The sequence below is a fragment of the Coregonus clupeaformis genome, chromosome 17 (genome assembly GCF_020615455.1).
Source record: "Coregonus clupeaformis isolate EN_2021a chromosome 17, ASM2061545v1, whole genome shotgun sequence".
Taxonomy (NCBI): Eukaryota; Metazoa; Chordata; class Actinopteri; order Salmoniformes; family Salmonidae; genus Coregonus; species Coregonus clupeaformis.
In genome coordinates this window covers 74039938-74063772 of record NC_059208.1, presented here as the reverse complement: position 1 = coordinate 74063772, position 23835 = coordinate 74039938, and the positions used below count along the sequence as shown (strand labels likewise).

Below are 23835 nucleotides of genomic sequence, written 5' to 3'. Positions count from 1 at the left end.
AATCACCTTTGGAAGTGATTACAGCCTCGAGTCGTCTTGGCTTTGACGCTACAAGCTTGGCACACCTGTATTTGGGGAGTTTCACCCATTCTTCTCTGCAGATCCTCTCAAGCTCTGTCAGGTTGGATGGTGAGCGTCACTGCACAGCTATTTTCAGGTATCTCCAGAGATGTTCGATCGGGTTCAAGTCCGGGCTCTGGCTGGGCCACACAAGGACATTCAGAGACTTGTCCAAAAGCCACTCCTGCGTTGTCTTGGCTGTGTGCTTAGGGTCGTTGTCCTGTTGGAAGGTGAACCTTCGCCCCAGTCTGAGATCCATAGCGCTCTGGAGCAGGTTTTCATCAAGGATTTCTCTGTACTTTGCTCCGTTCATCTTTCCCTCAATCCTGACTAGTCTAATAGTAATTGCCGCTGAAAAACATCCCCACAGCATGATGCTGCCACCACCATGCTTCACCGTAGGGATGGTGCCAGGTTTCCTCCAGACTTGATGCTTGGCATTCAGGCCAAAGAGTTCAATCTTGGTTTCATCAGATCAGAGAATCTTGTTTCTCATGGTCTGAGAGTCTTTTGGTGCCTTTTACTGAGGAGTGGCTTCCGTCTGACCATTCTACCATAAAGGCCTGATTGGTGGAGTGCTGCAGAGGTGGTTGTCCTTCTGGAAGGTTCTCCCATCTCCACAGAGGAACTCTGGAACTCTGTCAGAGTGACCATCGGGTTCTTGGTCACCTCCTTGACCAAGGCCCTTCTCCCCCGATTGTTCAGTTTGACTCGGCGGCCAGCTCTAGGATGAGTCCAAACTTCTTCCATTTAAGAATGATGGAGGCCACTGTGTTCTTGGGGACCTTCGATGCTGCAGAAATCTTTCGGTACCCTTCCCCAGATCTGTGCCTCAACACAATCCTGTCTTGGAGCTCTACGGATAATTCCTTCAACCTCATGGCTTGGTTTTTGCTCTGGCATGCACTGTCAACAGTGGGACGTTATATAGACAGGTGTGTGCTTTCCAAATCATGTCCAATCAATTTAAAATACCACAGGTGGACTTCAATCAAGTTGTAGAAACATCTCAAGGATTAACAATAGAAACAGGATGCACCTGAGCTCAATTTCGAGTCTTATAGCAATCTGAATACTTATGTAAATAAGGTATTTCTGTTTTTTATTTTTAATACATTTGCAAACATTTCTAAAAGCCTGTTTTTGCTTTGTCATTATGGGGTATTGTGTGTAGAGTGATGAGAAAACAAAAATATTTAATCCATTTTAGAATAAGGCTGTAATGTAACAAAATGTGGAAAAAGTCAAGAGGTCTGAATACTTTCCGAATGCACTGTATGTTCCATAAGGAGTTGGCAAGAGAGCAGAAACAGACTGACAGTTAGTACATGTCATGTAAATATGACTAACCTTCCTCCCTCTACTCTGCCCATCTCTCTCCCAGTGCTGCTGTGCCCTCGTGTGTGGACGTCCCTGGAGAATGGGAGGGTGGCGTTGAAGCCCCCTGGGCCACCGGTGGAGGGAACCGTGCTGCACTACAGCTGCCATGCTGGCTTCATGCTGGAGGGCAGGAACATCACACACTGCACCAAGCTGGGCAAGTGGGACTCACCCAAACCTGTCTGCCTCTGTAAGTGTGGAATGGAATCCCAATCTATTCATGTTATTCAATTGTGATGTTGGTGTTGATATTAAATGTTTTGGTTTAGTTTATAAACGGAAAAACAACACATACAGTGCATTCGGAAAGTATTCAGACCCCTTGACTTTTTCCACATTTTGTTACATTACAGCCTTATTCTAAAATTGATTAAATTGTTTTTTCCCCCTCATCAATCTACACACAATACCTCATAATGACAAAGCAAAAACAGGTTTTTAGAATTTTTAGAAATGTATAACAAAACCCCCCCCAGAAATATCACATTTACATAAGTATTCAGACCCTTTACTTAGTACTTTGTTAAAGCACCTTTGGCAGCGATAACAGCCTTGAGTTTTCTTGGGTATGACGCTACAAGCTTGGCACACCTGTATTTGGGGAGTTTCTCCCATTCTTCTCTGCAGATCCTCTCAAGCTCTGTCAGGTTGGATGGGGAGCGTCGCTGCACAGCTATTTTCAGGTCTCTCCAGAGATGGTCGATCTGGTTCAAGTCCGGGTTATGGCTGGGCCACTCAAGGACATTCAGAGAGTTGTCCCGAAGCCACTCCTGCGTTGTCTTGGCTGTGTGCTTAGGGTCGTTGTCCTGTTGGAAGGTGAACCTTTGCCCCAATCTGAGGTCCTGAGCGCTCTGGAGCAGGTTTTCATCAAGGATCTCTATGTACTTTGCTCTGTTAATCTTTCACTCGATCCTGACTAGTCTCCCAGTCCCTGCCACTGAAAAACATCCCCACAGCATGATGCTGCCACCACGCTTCACCGTAGGGATGGTGCCAGGTTTCCTCCAGACGTGACGCTTGGCATTCATGCCAAAGAGTTCAATCTTGGATTCATCAGATGAGAGAATCTTGTTTCTCATGGTCTGAGAGTCTTTAGGTTCCTTTTAGCAAACTCCAAGTGGGCTGTCATGTGTTTTTACTGAGGAGTGGCTTCCGTCTGGCCACTCGGGTTCTTGGTCACCTCCCTGACTCCAATCAAGATTGCTCAGTTTGGCTGGGCGGCCAGCTCTAGAAGTGTCTTGGTGGTTCCAAACCTCTTCCATTTAAGAATAATGGAGGCCACTGTGTTCTTGGAGACCTTCAATGTTGCATACATTTTTTGGTACCCTTCCCCAGATCTGTGCCTCGACACAATCCTGTCTCGGAGCTCTACGGACAATTCCTTCGACCTCTTGGCTTGGTTTTTGCTCTGACATGCACTGTCAACTGTGGGACCTTATTGTGCCTTTCCAAATCATGTCCAATCAATTGAATTTACCACAGGTGGACTCCAATCAAGTTGTAGAAACATCTCAAGGATGATCAATGGAAACAGGATGCACCTGAGCTCAATTTCGAGTCTCATAGCAAAGGGAGTCTCATAGCAAAGGGTCCGAATACTTACGTAAATAACGTATTTCTGTTTTTTTATTTCAAAAAACCCGTTTTCGCTTTGTCATTATGGGGTATTCTGTTGATGAGGAAAATGTTTTATTCAATCCATTTTTGAATAAGGCTGTAACGTAAGAAAATGTGGAAAAAGTCAAGGGGTCTGAATACTTTCCGAATGCACTGTATACTCCATTGAAACATACATAGACAAACCAACACCTTCCTAATATTGAGTTGCACCCCCCCTTTGCCCTCAGAACAGCCTCAATTTGTTGTGGCATGGACTCTAGAAGGTGTCGAAAGCATTCCACAGGGATGCTGGCCCATGTTGACTCCAATGCTTCCCACAATTGTGTCAAGTTGGCTGGATGTCCTTTGGGTGGTGGACCATTCTTGATACACATGGGAAACTGTTGAATGTGAAAAACCCAGCAGCGTTGCAGTTCTTGACATACTCAAACTGGTGCGCCTGGCACCTACCACCATACCCCGTTCGAAGGCACTTAAATATTTTGTCTTGCCCATTCACACACACAATCCATGTCTCAATTGTATCAAGGCTTAAAAATCATTATTTAACCTGTCTCCTCCCCTTCATCTACACTGATTGAAGTGGATTTAAAGAGTGACATCAATAAGGGATCATAGCTTTCACCTGGATTCACCTGGTCAGTCTATGTCATGGAAAGAGCAGGTGTTCCTAATGTTTTGTACACTCAGTGTACATTTATATATTGTGAATATAGTTTCCATGCATGTATTCTACAATGGTGTCTATGCTTTGTTTTGTGTGCAAATCATAGGTGTATATAGGTACAAATATCCTTCTCAAAACACAACGGCGGAGAAGATCAGAGGTTCCTCCCCTCGGTTCCTCTCATCATTTTCAGAAGGAGACAAGAAGGGAGGATGCGAGAAATCCAGGAAATACAATTTACATTCACCCCCGTTCTGTGTATTTCTCTTAAACAGGAAGTTCTGCCACCTGGTGGACACAACCCATATTTGATGAATAATTGTGAATGATTGTGTAATACCCCATGAAAGTGACATCAATTTTACATCTTTGTTCTCATTTTGTAGGCTAAGAATGGGCTTCAAATTTGCATCATCAAATTTATTAAAACATGGTCATTTAATGTATATGCTTTCGTATAAATTTACTTCAACGTATTTGACGCCCAAGAAGAAGCACGAAACCGAGAATTTACAACCATTTCATTTGGACTACACACATGAACTACAACTCCCACCAACCAGCTGTATATATCTCTATTTCGACAGCTTGCAGGTCTCCATTGTTCTTTTTTCATTTTTTTCATTTTTATTTTTGGTTCTGGCTGGCAAAATAACCCTGCGGAATCTAATATACAAAATATCAAACGGCCTGTAACTAACAGGTTCTTATCATCCTGTAAATCCTCAGATTGACAGGCACACTCCAGCATGCTAACATAACTGCAGGAGATGTAGTTCAAATGAGACTTTTCTAACTTACTTTGCGAGCGTAAAATATTTTTATAAAAGGCATGAATCCACAAATACAATTGTATACACTGAACCAAAATATAAACGCAACATGTAAAGTGTTGGTCCCATGTTTCATGAGCTGAAATAAAAGATCCCAGAAATTTTCCATTAGCACCAAAAGCTTAGTTCTCTCAAATGTTGTGCACAAATTTGTTTACATCCCTGTTAGTGAGCATTTCTCCTTTGCCAAGATAATTCAACCACCTGACAGGTGTGGCATATCAAGAAGCTGATTAAACAGCATGATCATTACACAGGTGCACCTTGTGCTGGGGACAATAAAAGGCCATCCTAAAATGTACAGTTTTGTCACACAACACTGCCACAGATGTCTCAAGTTTTGAGGGAGCGTGAAATTGGCATGCTGACAGCAGGAATGTCCACCAGAGCGATTGCCAGAAAATTGAATGTTAATTTCTCTACCATAAGAGAAATTCTCCAACGTCGTTTTAGAGAATTTGGCAGTACGTCCAACCGGCCTCACAATCGCAGACCACGTGTAACCATGCCAGCTCATGACCTCCACATCCGGCTTCTTCACCTGTAGGGTCGTCTGAGACCAGCCACCCGGACAGCTGATGAAACTGAGGAGTATTTCTGTCTGTAATAAAGCCCTTTTGTGGGGAAAACCTAATTCTGATTGGCTGGGCTTGGCTCCCCAGTGGGTGGACCTGGCTCCCAAGTGGATGGGCCTATGCCCTCCCAGGCCCACCCATGGCTGCGCCCCTGCCCAGTCATGTTAAATCCATAGATTAGGGCCTAATTTATTTATTTCAATTGACTGATTTCCTTATATGAACTATAACTCAGTAAAGTCGTTGAAATTGTTGCATGTTGCATTTATATTTTTGTTCAGTATCTATATATTCAATGACTGCGTGTTCCTGAATTTTATGATATAATCTTGAAGCCCATTCAAGAGATTTTGGGACATGATCCGGAAGTAAAGCGGAAGTGGCCGTCACTTCCACAGGGTATACAGACAGTACAGTAAAGTAGGCTACAGTGGGCCTACATACTGATGGCAATTTAAGGAGCATGGAGGACTGTAATGTGTAATGAGTAACGTGTATAATGCATCAATCCGCGAAGAATTGCATTGACATACGCTACCTGTCACCAAATCATGTTTACTATTAACAAATGTAATTTTGTCATCTCTATTTGCTTGCCACAGATGACAGAAACTACAAAGGTAAGAGAGATTGGTTTTGCTTGGGTTGTCTATGTACAGTGCATTCGGAAAGTATTCAGACCCCTTGACATTTTCCACATTTTGTTAGGTTACAGCCTTATTCTAAAAAAAAATTATTCATCAATCTGCACACAATACCCCATAATAACAAAGTGAAAACAGGCTTTTAGAAATATTTGCAAATTGATAAAAAATTAACTTAAATACTTTATTTACATAAGTATTCAGACCCTTTGCCGTGAGACTCAAAATTGAACAGGTGCATCCTGTTTCCATTGATCATCCTTGAGATGTTTCTACAATTTGATTGGAGTCCACCTGTGGTAAATTAAATTGATTGGACATGATTTGGAAAGGCACACACCTGTCTATATAAGGTCCCACAGTTGACAGTGCATGTCAGAGCAAAAAGCAAGCCATGAGGTCGAAGGAATTGTCTGTAGATCTCTGATTCAGGATTGGGTTGAGGCACAGATCTGGGGAAAGGGTACCAAAACATTTCTGCAGCATTGAAGGTCCCCAAGAACACAGTGGCCTCCATCATTTTGAAATGGAAGAAGTTTGGAACCACCAAGGCTCTTCCAAGAGCTGGCCGCCTGGCCAAACTGAGCAATCGGGGAGAAGGACCTTGGTCAGGGAGGTGACCAAGAACCCGATGGTCACTTTGACAAAGCTCCAGAGTTCCTCTAAGGAACTTAGGATGGCCTTTAGGACAACCATCTCTGCAGCACTCCACCAATTAGGCCTTTATGGTAGAATGGCCAGACGGAAGCCACACCTCAATAAAAGGCACATGACAGCTTGCTTGGAGTTTGCCAAAAGGCACCTAAAGACTCTCAGACCATGAGAAACAAGATTCTCTGGTGTGATGAAACCAAGATTGAACTCTTTGGCCTGAATGGCAAGTGTCACGTCTGGAGGAAACCTGGCACCATCCCTACGGTGAAGCATGGTGGTGGCAGCATCATGCTGTGGGGATATTTTTCAGCGACAGGGACTGGGAGACAGGATCGAGGGAAAGATGAACGAAGCAAAGTACGGACAGATCCTTGATGAAAACCTGCTCCAGAGCCTCAGACTGGGGGCGAAGGTTCACCTTCCAACAGGACAACAACCTTAAGCACACAGCCAAGACAACGCAGGAGTGGCTTTGGGACAAGTCTCTGAACGTCCCGATTGAACATCTCTGGAGAGACCTGAAAATAGCTGTGCAGGGACGCTCCCCATCCAACCTGACAGAGCTTGAGAGGATCTGCAGAGAAGAATGGGAGAAATTAGCTAAATACAGGTGTCCCCAAGAAGACTCGAGGCTGTAATCGCTGCCAAAGGTGCTTCAACAATGTACTGAATAAGGGGTCTGAATAATTATGTAAATGAGATATTTCCGTTTTATATTTTTTATACATTTGCAAAAATCTCACAAAAACGGTTTTTGCTTTGTCATTATGGGGTATTGTTTGTAGATTGATGAGGGAAAATAAATATTTAATCAATTTTAGAATAAGGCTGTAACGTAACAAAATGTGGAAGAAGTCAAGGGGTCTGAACACTTTCCAAATGCACTGTATGTAAAAGCTCAGTGAAACAAATGTTGCAAAAAGTTGTAATGCCTCTGTAAAGCACCAGAGGGCAGTGGTACATAATTTCTAGAGCAGGATGCCTGATGCTGACCAGTAATTCTACTGGTGATGGATTTACACTGATTAGAATTAGAGCCAAGAGTAGAAATTACACAAAATATGCTATAGCTACAATCTCACTACATTTACTCAGTCAACTATCGATATAAAGACCCACTTCATTTGTCAGTATTTATATCATTACTGAGGGTAAATTGTTGTCCTTTTGGTGTTGACAAGATTATTATTTTTTTCACAGTTTTGTTAAAGATTATTGCTTCATTAAAGAGTCCAACTATTATATGCCTATTGCAAGATACTGGCGTAAGACTCCGATTCTCAACTCCTCTTTCAGATCGTACAATTTCGCGATTGATTATTTAATGATTATTATCAACCATTAACAACAACATTACTCACTCATTTCAACATAGTCTTCTCCTGCACCAACCTGTCCTATCGGTGCATAGAAAGCACATTTTCTTCCAAAATCTCCATGAAATGTGAACCAGACTTACAGTGGGGGAAAAAAGTATTTAGTCAGCCACCAATTGTGCAAGTTCTCCCACTTAAAAAGATGAGAGAGGCCTGTAATTTTCATCATAGATACACGTCAACTATGACAGACAAATTGAGGAAAAAAAATCCTGAAAATCACATTGTAGGATTTTTAATGAATTTATTTGCAAATTATGGTGGAAAATAAGTATTTGGTCAATAACAAAAGTTTCTCAATACTTTGTTATATACCCTTTCTGGCAATGACACAGGTCAAACGTTTTCTGTAAGTCTTCACAAGGTTTTCACACACTGTTGCTGGTATTTTGGCCCATTCCTCCATGCAGATCTCCTCTAGAGCAGTGATGTTTTGGGGCTGTCGCTGGGCAACACGGACTTTCAACTCCCTCCAAAGATTTTCTATGGGGTTGAGATCTGGAGACTGGCTAGGCCACTCCAGGACCTTGAAATGCTTCTTACGAAGCCACTCCTTCGTTGCCCGGGCGGTGTGTTTGGGATCATTGTCATGCTGAAAGACCCAGCCACGTTTCATCTTCAATGCCCTTGCTGATGGAAGGGGGTTTTCACTCAAAATCTCACGATACATGGCCCCATTCATTCTTTCCTTTACACGGATCAGTCGTCCTGGTCCCTTTGCAGAAAAACAGCCCCATAGCATGATGTTTCCACCCCCATGCTTCACAGTAGGTATGGTGTTCTTTGGATGCAACTCAGCATTCTTTGTCCTCCAAACACGACGAGTTGAGTTTTTACCAAAAAGTTATATTTTGGTTTCATCTGACCATATGACATTCTCCCAATCCTCTTCTGGATCATCCAAATGCACTCTAGCAAACTTCAGACGGGCCTGGACATGTACTGGCTTAAGCAGGGGGACACGTCTGGCGCTGCAGGATTTGAGTCCCTGGCGGCGTAGTGTGTTACTGATGGTAGGCTTTGTTACTTTGGTCCCAGCTCTCTGCAGGTCATTCACTAGGTCCCCCCCGTGTGGTTCTGGGATTTTTGCTCACTGTTCTTGTGATCATTTTGACCCCACGGGGTGAGATCTTGCGTGGAGCCCCAGATCGAGGGAGATTATCAGTGGTCTTGTATGTCTTCCATTTCCTAATAATTGCTCCCACAGTTGATTTCTTCAAACCAAGCTGCTTACCTATTGCATATTCAGTCTTCCCAGCCTGGTGCAGGTCTACAATTTTGTTTCTGGTGTCCTTTGACATCTCTTTGGTCTTGGCCATAGTGGAGTTTGGAGTGTGACTGTTTGAGGTTGTGGACAGGTGTCTTTTATACTGATAACAAGTTCAAACAGGTGCCATTAATACAGGTAACGAGTGGAGGACAGAGGAGTCTCTTAAAGAAGAAGTTACAGGTCTGTGAGAGCCAGAAATCTTGCTTGTTTGTAGGTGACCAAATACTTATTTTCCACCATAATTTGCAAATAAATTCATAAAAAATCCTTCAATGTGATTTTCTGGAAAAAAATTCTCATTTTGTCTGTCATAGTTGACGTGTACCTATGATGAAAATTACAGGCCTCTCTCATCTTTTTAAGTGGGAGAACTTGCACAATTGGTGGCTGACTAAATACTTTGTTTCCCCACTGTACTCTCTCCTTTTCATCTCTCATTCTCTCTCTATCATTCTCTCTCTCTCTCTCTCTCTCTCTCTCTCTCTCTCACTCTCTCTCTCTCTCTCTCTCTCTCTCTCTCTCTCACTCTCTCTCTCTCTCTCTCCCTCTCTCTCTCTCTCTGCTCTCTCTCTCTCTCTCTCTCTCTCTCTCTCTCTCTCTCTCTCTCTCTCTCTCTCTCTCTCTCTCTCACTCTCTCTCTCTCTCTCTCTCTCCCCCTCTCTCTTTATTCTACTTTTCACTCAGTGTGGTATCGATTCCCACTTACTGCCTTCTCAGCTGGGTAAAGGTTAACACCCAGGCCTGTCTGTGTCTGTGTGTGGAGGTGTGTGGGTGTGGGTGTGTGTTAGCAGCAGTCAGAGGAAATCAGAAAAAGCATTCTCTCTTCCGTGATCTTAAGGCCCTTGTTTTTATAGGTTAACCAGAATAGGGATGCCTGTATAACACTGGATTCCACCACTAATACAGTTGGTATAATAGATAGCTCTGGCAGAGGTGTCGCGACAGTGGTTTGTTTCTAAGGCTGTGGGCGACATTTGAGTCACACAAACGAGCACAGAGCTGTAAAAAAATACAGTAAAACTCATTATAATCCGCAGCGTGATTTAATTTGAAGCTTTTCTTCAACGATGTGCCTCATAAGGAGGAGATTATTTAACCAGAGTTAAAGGAGCAATCTGCAGTTGCTACATCCACTTTTGGACAGAATATCGCTTATAAATGCCTCATGACCTTGTCATACCGCATCAAAACCCAAAATACAGACTAATCTTGTTTTTGTCCATTCTTTATAAACAATGTAATTGTAAACAAACACTGTATAGCCTAAAAACATAAAACTATAATTGTAATATCATGGATAGTCAGTCCCTGCATCCATAGCTCTGTCTATGAATTTGAGAGTGGTTACATTTCTCCAGCCCCATCCCTCAGTTATTTACCAAAACCAGTGGCGAGGTGAACACTTTGATTTTGTTTTTGTTTGAATTGCAGAGTGCCATTTTAAGTAAACTGTACGCTGCACAGCATGCACGCAATCCAATTGAGAGTTGCAGTATTTGGAACTAGCGTTGTATTATTTGCCATACCGTCTATTCAAAATGTATTTTTTGCACAGTGCTCTTGTCGTGATAAATGTCGGCCCTGTATGTGTTGTTCAGTGTTTGCTGGCATATAGATGGGCGCGTAATGAAATAGCATTTAAATATCAGGTGTGAATAATAGATGGCATGCTGCGGAGTTCCGGGGGGATATAGATCAGACAGGTGATCTATTGAGAGAGACAGAGAGACAGAGAGAGAGAGGAGTTCTACGTCAATGTGGGCTACAGATGGCTCAATAGCTCAGTGGGTTGGAGGTTGGAACATACACGGTGTTGGCTGGCAACACAAGGGCTGTGAGTTGAATTGCCTCTTGTGCCAAGTATACTGAATAACAGTTAGTAGCTTTGGGTCTGCTATTGACTATTACTGTATTCAGATGCAATTCAGTAGTATGTCCACCACTGTAATTGTATTTGAGGTGGAGGAATGAAGGTGGCTATTTCTCCATCACACAATCTATCCCAATGTACACCGAGAACCTAAAACCAGCCTAATAGTTGAACAAAGGTGGGATGCATTTATCATTGGCTTTACTCTCGAGTCCCCAGAGTGCCAGTAGCTATTGCCAACGAGTCATGTGTTACATTTTAGCCATGGAAGAGTTGGAGTCATAGGAGGGTAGCATTATTGACTAATTCTATAATTCTATTATAGCTGTTTCTGATTCTGTTATGGATATTGACCTACTGGGGGTGTGAGAGCCCTATCTAAGAGCTGACAGTGAAACGGTGGTTGCGTCCCAAATTGCACCCTATTGTTTATAGGACACAACTTTTGACCAGAGCTCTACTTAATAGGGAGGCATTTGGGACGCGGACAGTGCTGCATTGGCTGATTAAAGGGCAATGAGAGGAGGCTTTAAAGTGGACAGACGGTTCAAACAGCAGGTATGCTGTAGCCTGTACAGTAGCAGCTCTTGGCTATACATCACACAGACTGACTCCAGGTCTGCTTAGATGAAGGGTAAAGGAGAGCCAGGAGATTGATGCACTGACTGGTCCACGGCTTTTGCGGATTTCTCAAAGTAGCCCCTGAGGTTTTTGTAGTGGCTTGTGGGTGGGTGAATGAATGTCCTTTCATTGGTTATTGAGAAACAACTGAGAAGCATGTGAGGCATTGTTGTGGTTGAAATCGATTTGGCTCACTGTCAATCTAAAGACTATGTTGATTTGATATTCCAATATTTGATTTCTATCAGTTTACACTCTATTTTCCCAGGTAAAGTTAATATAGTCATTAGATATTGATCTGAATAATGTATTGTTGCAAAAGGAGAATTAGAGAGTGACAGATACCGATAGTTTCAATACTCTTTGATTGTAGAAAGTAGGTGTTGCACACACACACAATTTAAAAGTTGGTCAATAGCCCAACCCCCCCTCTCTCGATGTCTCTACACATTCGCCGACTAGCAAATAGCAAATATCATCAGAGCTGTCCTTGCTCATACACGCATGCACACACACACACACACACACACACACACACACACATAGCCTCTGCTGCAGTGGATGATATACCCTTCGCGTCTCATTCCTGGACACTTCGTTTCATCCATACAATTGGAAATACGGGTCGTTGCACGGACAGATTATGAAAAAATCCTGAAATTACGCACAGTGCGATTTGCTTTTATTAACCAGAGAATAAGAACATTTCAAACGTTATTCGTAATCGGGAGCTCATTTTCTGCCGTCTGACTGGTGGCGCGCATACCTTTTGGTGCAAAATCGTGGTGATTATGAATAATTAGAAATAACGGACTTGTATTATTCGTTGCTGGACAGACAGTTTAAGGACATACAGTTTTAATGTCTGTCCAATATTCTCCATCGCGATGGATGGGGAAACTATCCTGCCTCATTAGCTTTTACAGCACTTGCATGAAACCATTCAACTTATTTGCTGGACCCAATTAATTGGACACCTCATCATTATTGAAATCTGCCTGCTGAACGACAAAAAGAGGCAAACATGGTTTCCAAACAAGTTATACCCTATTTATAAACCCAACATTCAACGTTCATAAAAACATTAACTATTTGCGTTGTATATCATGCGCCTCTGCACTGACAAATTATCAGTCGAAACGATTAGCCCACTGAAATAATATGAAGAGCAGGCGAGCTAGGCTATTTCTTATTATAGGCTAACAATCTTTCACTGTCTGTTAGCGAGGCGAACACGTGAATCCACTTTTTGAAGAGCGCAAGGTTCTTGCAATGAAATGCTATTGCGATTCATTGCAAATTCACCTCAAGGCTCTCTAAACTTTCATTACAACATAATATCCTTTAATTATTCTAATACGAAACCAACTCCTCTGTAACATTTGGATATTGCTCCAATTCAATTTCCTGACCATGGCGGTAATTGGAAAAAGTCTGCGGCAATTATCGAGTGTTGCGTCCGGACATATTGCACTTCGAGCATCGCTCACCTTACTTCTCCTCTCCTGGCCTTGCCCGTCCCTAGGCAAGAAGAAACTCTACATCGGAGCTCTCTTCCCAATGAGCGGCGGTTGGCCGGGCGGCCAAGCATGTCTCCCCTCTGCGCAGATGGCTTTGGATCTGGTGAACAACCGAACGGATATTCTGCCGGATTACGAACTGGAGCTGATATACTATGACAGTATGGTGAGTAGATGTTGGATCAAATAGATCAATTGTTGTGTTTAAAAAGTGAAAGTCGCAGAGGAGAATACAACTGTATCTTGTTTTTTTACAAGTCTCTAGACCAGTTGAAATTAAATTAGACCAGTTTGTCTTCATGATATATGAAATACATGAACACTTCATTTCTATTTCAGTTAACAGCCTTTCTTCTTTACATATGTCTATACATTGTTAAAACTTGCCAACATGATATTGATTTCCTGCAGGCATACTCTTTTTTATTTATTGCCCTTGTAGCAGGTGGGTGCAATAATCTAACAACTCAGCAGCATACTTATTTAATAGTGTCAAGGGAGTTGTGTGCCTACCCCTTTTAGAATTGTAGCACAGTTGCCCATTTAATTAAAAAAACTGTAAACATGTCATCAGTAAACATGTCATCCCCCACAAACGATGCAGCACCCCCTTGGGCCAATTGAGATATCACACGCAACTAACGCATTTCAGTTAATTACTATAGCTCCCGCTTTAGGCCAATCAGTGTAATTTTGTCAATGCCGGATCTCAATGGCAATTGACCCAAATGTCGTCAAAATCGCACGTGGCTAAAGTACGAACTAACATACTTATGGAAGGAGACCGATCCACAGTCCCCTCACCGATTTCATGGTGGTGGACGATAAACTAAACTAATGCCAAGTCAGACACTGATATTGGCTTGCTGAAATTCAGCACCAAGGACAGCGTCAGTGCTGGTATAGGAAAAGTGAACTTTCGCAATGAAACTGGACTACCACTACGCATCAGCTGGCTGCTAGGAGGTGATGTGTCTTAACAATAAAAAAGACCAATGTCTATATGTCATACAAAGCACAGGGGACATTTCTTCAGTGGACAGAATGCAACTGCAGAGGTCTCCTTGGGATAAAATGTGACATATAGCTGACTATCACTGACCGTCACTGTCCGATTTGACCACTAGCTGACCACCAAGCTCCAATTACTAACCAGGAAATGATAGCGTCAAATATTTGTGTTATTAAATGAACAAAACACCCGCTGCTTGTCTGTCATCAATCATTCATCATATAGGCATTTTCAAATGTCAGCACTATTCACTGGCTACACATCTATATGTTTCCCACTGTTTCTGCCCTAGTTATTGCCTCCTACTTCGTCATTAGCTTTAACACACAGCCATCCTCCCCACTGGGTTTCCATGCCAATCATACTGCAGGACAGATGCCTCCACTACACCCGGGCATACAGCACACAGGCATGAGACAGTTAACTGTGCTGTGACTGGTTAGGGAGCGGTACTCGCTTTGTTCTGATTGGTGTAAAAGGCTCTGCATTGGAATCCCATTGTAAAGAATAGGGAAGAGGGGAGAGGAGAGGAAAGTTGTCATGGCAACACAGTTAGCATTGAAACAAACAAGCGTAATATTTTTCACCTTTCAATTAGATAAGACTATGGATGAATAGATATGGAAGATTTATGCATGTTGAGATTCAGGGTTTGAAATTCATATACAGAACATGAAGTTAGGCTGTGGACATATCAAATATACTGACTGTGTCACGGATTGAGCCGAGGCTGCCCCTCCTCCTTGCTCGGGCAGGCTTCGGCGTTCGTCGTCACCGGAGTACTAGCTGCTACCGATCCATGTATCTATGTTCAACTTGTTTTGTCTTGATTGGTCACACCTGTTTCCCATTATGTAGTTATGTCTTCCCTATTTTACCCTCTGTCTCACACTGTGTGTTGTGTGTGTTTGTTCATGTTTCGGCTGTCGTTAGTGTGCGGGTTTGTTCCCTCCCTGCGTGGAGGTTGTTGTTCGTTCTTTTACCTTCGAGTAAAGTACGCCTTTTGATTAGCTCTGTGTCCTGCGCCTGACTTCGCCTACCGTATTACACTGACGCCTTGACAGCTTTGTGAATCAATGGTACTGGCCATATAATACATTCTAAAATCTAGATATTCGGAATTTATGGGATTAATTTCACCCATTGGTTGATTTATGGTTCTCTTTTTGTTTTGACAAACCAATAGATTTACACCTTTGTAAAGACCAATACATGACTATAACCAAAGCAATGAACATAGCCTGCATTTGTGTGCTAGTGTACAGTTATTGCTAATTACAGTTGGGTTTGATGAACCCTTTAAAGATCAGTGGATTGTGAACCTTCACACCTGGCTGAAATATTAATGAACAGCTTATGGCATTAAGAGTTAAATTATAGGAGATGGAATTGAATACAGCTACTATTTATTTTCAGTTATTATCCAATCAACAGCTTGTTTGGTCAACTACCAACTATCACACAGGCAATCATAACACACTGTTTGAGCATGAGATTTAGAAATAAGCATCAACATCGTCCAATTGTTTGTCTTCTTAATTGCATTATAAGATCTAGGATTGGGATATCAATTATGAAGAAGTACTCATAGAGTGGTCTTGGCTTGAATGTATAAGGATGTTCAATATTAGAATGTGTTCATTTAAAGCAGGGTTCTTCAATCCTGGTCCTGGAGGGCCGAAACACTTCTGTTTTTTATTTCTACCTGGTAGTTAATTGCACTCACCTGGTTTTCCCAGGTCTGAATTAGCCCCTGATTAGAAGGAGAGGATGAAAAACAGAGGTGTTTCGGCCCTCCAGGCAGTGGCGGCTGGCCGATAGAGGGCGCTAGGGCGCCGCCCCTTTAAATAAAATTATTTTAAAAAATAAAAAAATAAAAAAAATAATAATAATAATAATAAAAACATCAGTATGTCAATATTTGTGTGTTTGAAATATGGAATGCACACAGTAATATGTGTAAGATATGATAGAAAATCATATTCGCAACCTTTCCTCTGCCTGTCAAACGCCTCGTCAGCTCTGGGCGATACAGAAAGTGCCCCGAGGAGGCGGGTCTACGTAGCAGTTAAGCCAATTGCTAATTTAAGATATGAATGTATGACATAAAATGTAGTCAATAAGCGATCTTAAATCGAATCCAAGGAGGGCGATTATTTTACCGCCCCAAGCTGCGCCCTGATAAAATAAGGACCGGGGTCCAGTGACGCCATTTTTACTAGACAACAATGGCGAACGCAAAGCGTTACTCCTCCAAGACCCAACCCTAACTCGGTGAAATCTCTCCTCCAAGATCCGTTTGAGAGGAGAACTTTGTCAGAGAAAGTTCGGGTGAAAGAGCTGGGCCCAGATCAACCTGACCTCTCAATCAGACAGCAGGCTAGCGAGAAAGGGAAGCAGTATATGCGCGGCTTCTCCCGTAGCTGGTACACCAGGAAGGCTTGGCTAGCTGGGTGCACTGATGCTAATGCTTTATTTTGCTTTCCGTGCTTGCTTTTTTAAAAACGACGGGGTCAGATTCAGCATGGACAGGTACCGGAGTGAGGGATATGAAGCACCTGTCAGAGAAGGTAAAGAAACATGAGAACACCAGGGCACACATGGACAACTCTGTAAAGCTAGCTGTATTAGGAAGGGTGAACATTGCTACGCAGCTGGATGACGGCCACAGGATTGCGGTGAGGAAACACAATGAGGAGGTGGATAAAAACAGGCACATTCTATCCAAAATTATCGATTGTGTGAAGTTCTGTGGGGCTTTTGAGTTGGCCTTGCGTGGGCACGAGGAGACTGACTCCTCAGACAACCCCGGCATTTTCCGGGGCTTAGTGGATTTTGTTGCCTCCCTCGACAGTGTGCTGGAGGAGCACCTGAAGACAGCTACCGTTTTTAAGGGCACGTCAAAGACGATACAGAACGAGCTGTTGGACTGTATGCTGTCAATGCTTAAGGATTACATCCTGGAGGAAGTAAAGAGTGCTGATTTTATCGCCATTCAAGCTGACGAGAGCGACTGACGTTCCCACCCACTGCCAGTTGGTGCTTGTGTGAGTGATTATCATAGAGCCGTCACAATTATATTTGTTTTAGTATTTTAAAAAGGAAAGAGAAGACACAATCAGACGTTGATAATAATGCAGGAAAGTACTACACAGTTTGTAATAATTATTCAGGTGTCCACCAGGTCAATTTCTAGAAGAGGCCTAGTTGTTATTGAATATTAACTTTATTGCTAAGTGAACAGCAGAACAAAATTATGTTGCATCCCTCTCACAAATGTAATAGAAAAAGGCTTTAAAACGTAATAACATCAGTTAATTATGTACATCACAGGTTAAAAGCAGTTACTAGACATAGTTTGTGTGTATATACACACTGTCTGTCTGTCTGTCTGTCTGTCTGTCTGTCTATATATATATATATAAGTCACTGGTTGTGTGTTGAGGGGGAATTACAGTGAGTTAAGAAGTCTGATTGCAAGTTATCAAATTAAACTTTATTTTTTTGGACCCAGGGCCTCAATTCCCTCTTTGTGTGGGGACAGCGCATCTGACGAGCAGCAACAGCCCATCAAGCGACGGAGGATGCTGGGACCAGGAGAACAACAGAGGTTGGCTATAGAGGTAAGTTGTGATGTAATTGTCAGTGTTTCCCACCTAGAACTTTTTTCAGGCCTGGTAGTATGTAGCCAAAACCCTGAACAATCAGCACCTTGGTAATCATATACTTGAGTTGGACATAGGCATGTGTCAGTCAGGATCACTTGCATCAAAATAGCTTAATTGCAAATTAAAGCTGATGATGTATCTTTTACAGGTATGTGATACCATCCTGAGTCATGCCAAAGAGAGGTTCTCCTTCACCCAGCACCTCATCAGCGCAACACTATTGCACGGAGAGTTGTTCCCACAACACAGTGTGAAGTTCCCGATACAGCGCTTGAAACAACCGTGGAGGCGTACCCCATGTTGAACAAGGCCAAGCTCAAAACCAAACTGTCCCTCATCTATGAGAACAGTGAGTTCAAGGCTTGTAGTGGTGCAGTGCCCCTGTACCAGTTCTTCATGGAGAACAACCTTCAGAGCACTTTCACAGAGACTGCCAGCCTCCTCAAGATCCTCATCACCACACCCATGACAACTGCTGAGTCAGAAAGGTGCTTCTCTACACTGAAAAGGATCAAGACCTTCCTGAGAAACAGCATGACACAGGATCGCCTGAACGCTCTGGCCATGCTCTCCATGGAGAAGAAACTTGTCAGGGACATTCCTGACTTTAATCAAAGGGTCATTGAGAGGTTTGCCACTCAGAAGGACAGACGGGCAAAATTCCTGTACAAATAAGATGACAGACACACACACACAGAGCAGCTCTGGCCGCATGTTTCTTTGTATATAGTTGACCTTAGCATAAAAAATCCAGTTATATATGGTACTCTAGAAAGTCTTAATAGTGTCTTTGCTAATATTACTGTATATATGTTGTTTTGTATCAATTAATTGTTGCAGTTCTGGAGCACATTAACAATTAGTCACATTTAGTATGATCATAAAATACTGTATGCTATTCTTCCAGTCAAAGGTTTGAGTTCATCCACTTGATATCCATTTCTATATTATACATCCTTTCATACAGTGTAAGATTTCCTATAAACTTTATAATAATTTCATGTTATTGTCCACTTTCCACTCTGTTCTGACAGCATGCCTGTTGCGTTGCCTGTTTACTACCAATGGTGAAAAGTTCACTTTAAATGCAAATGAAAGGCTTGGGTTTGTGTAATATGTTTTTGTGTAAGAATGCCTCAACTTTTTAATATTGGCATTAAATAATTACTGAATGTTTCACTGAGCACTGCTGTCCTGCAGTTTGTGTTAAAATATATCGCGATGGTTACAGGAAAAAAAAGTATGGCACAGCCCCACCGAGAATATTTTTCACCAGCCGCCACTGCCTCCAGGACCAGGATTGAAGAACCCTGATTTAAAGGCTCACAATAGTTAAATAGTGTGGTCCTCTGTAGCTCAGCTGGTAGAGCACGGCGCTTGTAACGCAAAGGTAGTGGGTTCGATCCCCGGGACCACCCATACACAAAAATGTATGCACGCATGACTGTAAGTCGCTTTGGATAAAAGCATCTGCTAAATGGCATATTATTATTATTATTAAAGTGAAGCTTTAAAGTGTGATCCCGTTTGCCTTGGAAAAAGATGGCTCATCAAATATACCATTGCAGAATTAGACACTGAATAATTAAATATTAAGAAGATTTTAGTGTAGATGAACTTCAACACTTACACAGTTTATTTGTAATGCAGCATATCTCTATCTATCTATATGGGTAGATCACTGCTTGTTTGTTTGTGTGGTGGTATAGGGAGAGAACATTAGACTATTTACAGCACATTGAGATCTATACACAGACACACCACTCACCCGCTCCAGACTGTTGCCATGGTTATATCAAAGCGAAGACTGATAACTTTGATCAATTATTAACTGTGATGGAGGGAGACCGATAGAGAAATGGCGTGATGAGGTGCTCTCTGTGTAGGGCGCCGTCTTTCGGATGGGACGTTAAACGGGTGTCCTGACTCTCTGTGGTCACTAAAGATCCCCTGGCACTTATCGTAAGAGTAGGGGTATTAACCCCGGTGTCCTGGCTAAATTCCCAATCTGGCCCTCGTACCATCATGGTCACCTAATCATCCCCAGCCTCCAATTGGCTCATTCATCCCCCCTCCTCTCCCCTGTAACTATTCCCCAGGTCGTTGCTGTAAATGAGAGTGTGTTCTCAGTCAACTTACCTGGTAAAAAATATAAATAAAAGTCTCTCACTTCCCCGTTAATTGGCAGCTGGAACATGATAGGACTCAAAATCATTTATGTGTCCACACACATGCATTATCTCACACACGTATGCAACATTTAACGCCATGACTCAAGTGGTTTTCGGACACGTGTGAAGTTTCACATGTACATTTTCCATGTGTTTTTCTTTTCATTGTTTTTTTCACCACTTCCAGTCTCCCATCCAGGGACCGACCAGGACTGACCCTGCTTAGCTTTAGAGGGAAACTAACAGTGGGATGCAGGGTGCTATGGTGCTGGAATGAATGTTGCAAAAAATTTTTTTGCGTTAATTTATAATTAATTTGCGCTCGCATTTAAAAATGATTTCCTTGCAATATTTTGTTTTGCTATCAATATTTTTGGGTTTATGTTTTGGAATACTAAGAATGTTGTTCTCGACTTCAGAAGTTTTGCTTGATATTAATGGCACAAACGTAGCTCGCTCACTAGAGGATTGCACCATATAGCAACGCTGTTACTCTATTAAAAGTGTTTAAAGTGACAATCCTTAATTCAAATATTAACAAAGTGTTCTCCCTGCCACAGTTTCGGTAAAAAGCTGAAGGATGGAGCTGGAGAAATGCAACCACTCTTATATCCATAGACTACGCTATGGATGCAAGTACTGGCCATCCATTATATAAAAATTATAGTTTTAACTATGTTTCTAGGCTATACAGTGTTTGTTTACATTTACTTTGTTTACAAACATTGGAGTAAATGTGGAGTTTTCTTGCATGTGAAACTGCAAATTAGATTGTCCCTTTAGATGTGGAATTGCAAGTTCACATGTGAAAAACAATCACATGTAAAAAATAAATAAAATATATGCAGTTTCATATGTGAAAGAAATTCTCATTTTCACATGTGGAATTGCAAGTTCATATGTGAAAAACAATCATGTGAAAGTGAGATTTTCACGTGGTTGTCTTACATGTGAAACAGCAAATGTGATTTTCACATAGTGCTGTTTTTCATGTGTCAAACGGCATATACGATTCTTACATGTGAAAGTTTGTCAAATTTGCGGTTTCACGTGAAAGTGAAAGTGAAAACGTTATTCTCCTCACATGTGAAAAGGTGGCGTTAACATGTGAACTCTACATTTAATACATGTAAAAATATGGTTTCACGTGAAATTTAAGCTCAACATGTGAAAACGGCTATTTTACATGTGAAACCGCAAATTTGACATCTGTTTTTTTTTGTAAGGGCAGGCATCCCCAGGAGTTCTCCAGGGCAGAGAAAAGGTTATGACCGCCTGACATGTTATCAGATGTGACAGAATAGCAAAACGTCACTTTCTCTTCCATTATGATCAAGTCGACTCGGTGGTATCATGATATCTAGATCATATCATACAATCAAGAGACAGTAGCAATAGACGACAACGTTTTAACAGTCAACCAACCACCATTGAAATTAACAGGCAATTTTTGCATCCAACATATTTGCATCTTGAGTGTGCTATTTCCATCTCGGAAAACGAACAGAGACAAACCAACACCCAAATTAGGGCCCATAATGTCCATTGTTAAATCACAGTTTTCCACAACCGGATTGCTTGTGACACTCAACTGCAATGCATGGGAGTTCTGTCTCCTCTCTCTCCCCCTCCACAGTAAATCATCATTAAACTTGTCAGGCTTATTTAGATGTGGCCTCATTGAGGACTGGAATAGGGATGGCTTATTGGAAACCTTGGTGACAGGCCTGTGATGGATAATTTGTTCATGATTGGAACACCTCAAGCTTATTTTACATTCATTTGAGGCTTTGAATGTGTTCTGTTTGTGATATCTCCCTCCCTCTTTGTGCATTCATATTTTCTTCCTATCGCTTTTTGGACAGTGTGGTCAATTTTAACTCTCTCTGTGGCCATCTTTCCTCATTTTTATACTGAAGCTCAATAAGGCTGAATATGGATCACTGTTCTATTCGTCTTTCTGTTTCTGATATTCTTCTTTCTTCCTCCCTTCTCTCTCTCTCCCTCTCTCTCTACCCCTGTTCTCTACCCACCCCCTCACTTTCTCTCCCACATCTCTCACCTCTCCTCTCTTCCTCTCCTTTCCCCCCTCTATTTCTCTCCTAATCTTCCTCCTCTTTCCCCCCCTCTCTCCCTTCATCTCCCCCTCTCTCCCTTCATCTCCCCCTCTCTCCCTTCATCTCCCCCTCTCTCCCTCACATCTATGTCCCCTTTTATCTCCCCCCAAATCTCCTACATCTCCTCCCTCAATTTCCCCCCTCTCTCTTCCTCTTTCTCTCTCTCTTAGTGTGACCCGGGTGAGTCCACCAAGTTGCTCTATGACCTGCTCTACACAGAGCCCATCAAGACAGTCCTGATGCCCGGCTGCAGCTCCGTATCCACACTGGTAGCAGAGGCTGCTCGCATGTGGAACCTCATAGTGGTGGGTAGCTACTGTGTGTGTGCGTGTGTCCCATTCTCTCTTTCTCTATATCTATCTATCTATCTATCTATCTATCTCTATCTCTATCTCTATCTCTATCTCTATCTCTATCTCTATCTCTATCTCTACTCTCTCTCTCTCTCTCTCTCTCTCTCTCTCTCTCTCTCTCTCTCTCTCTCTCTCTCTCTCTCTCTCTCTCTCTCTCTCTCTCTCTCTCTCTCTCTCTCTCTCTCTCTCTCTCTCTCGTAATCTCATTTCGCTCTTAATTTAACCTTAAACTTTAGCCAACCTTTTTAGCCCAGTAATTAATCGAGAACAAATGAAATCTCCCTATCTATCCATTTCTCTCCTTCATGAAAAACTCTATCTCTTTTTGTTTTTCCAATCTCCTCTTTACTCCCTCCACTTGTCAGCAACAAGTGCCTTGGGCCTGTCTGCTCGATTTCCTCCTTTCTCTTCCTCTCAGCCTCCTTGTTCCCACTCTAACTGTCGATCTCCCCCACCCCCTCTCTCTCTCTCTCTCTCTCCCTGTCTCTCTCACTCTCTCCCTGTCTGTCTGTCTCTCTCTCTCTCTCTGCCTTCTTCTCTCCCTCTCTCTCTCTCTCTCTCTCTCTCTCTCTCTCTCTCTCTCTCTCTCTCTCTCTCTCTCTCTCTCTCTCTCTCTCTCTCACACACACACACACACACACACACACACACACACACACACACACACACACACACATAAAGGGATCAGGCTCTTTAGTGAGTGAGTGTACACCACCACCAATCCCCACACACTTATTTCTGTCCCTGTTCAGCCCTTAGGAGGAGTATCTCTCTGCATGTCAAACAAGCCTATTAGAGAGGGAAAACAGCCAAGGATCAAACAGACCAGAATCAAGGGACTTCTGGGTGCTCCAATTGGCAGGCTGTATTCGGATCTCCCATAGCCTAGCGTAGCAACTCAGTCTACATTTAAAGGCAATCCCATTGACCCAATACAATAAAAAAGTTCATACCGGCACATCCTGTAAAACGTTTAAAAACATTTAGCAACGGAAAACAAAAATGTGTCTTTCTAATTGGACTAATCCAGTTAATCCCTCCCTGTTTTAGTCAATTTGGTGCAAAATGAACACAACCCTGAAGCCACTCATTTTGAGGCTATTTCATTCTCCCGTGTGTGTCACCCCTAATGCAGGAGCTATTTTCCACAGGCTGATACCTTCGTCCCCCTGACTGCACCCCATTGTGAGCTGGCAAACTCTATTCTACTCTACTGTCACTAGCTGTATTGTCTGCTGTCCATGTATTGATAGCTCCACTACCTCTACATACACCCAGGGATTTGTTAACCGTGGGACTCAATATTGTTCATGACATTTGACATTTATCATCAGGTCTCTACTTTCTTCTTCTCTCATTCCCTGATGTCAGGGTGCCGATGCTCTGAACACTAAAGTCATAGGCATGATAGATATAGATATAGA

At 42.5% G+C, this 23835-nt stretch overlaps 1 protein-coding gene across 1 annotated transcript in view; it reads left to right on the top strand.

The window, feature by feature from the left end:
- Positions 1 to 23835, top strand: part of gabbr1a (gamma-aminobutyric acid (GABA) B receptor, 1a) — a 65131-nt gene that overhangs the window by 19796 nt on the left and 21500 nt on the right. Inside the window, 4 exon segments of the mRNA XM_045226557.1 lie at positions 1445 to 1630; positions 5738 to 5755; positions 13096 to 13256; positions 22229 to 22363. Of these exon segments, the coding sequence (XP_045082492.1) occupies positions 1445 to 1630; positions 5738 to 5755; positions 13096 to 13256; positions 22229 to 22363 (500 nt within the window).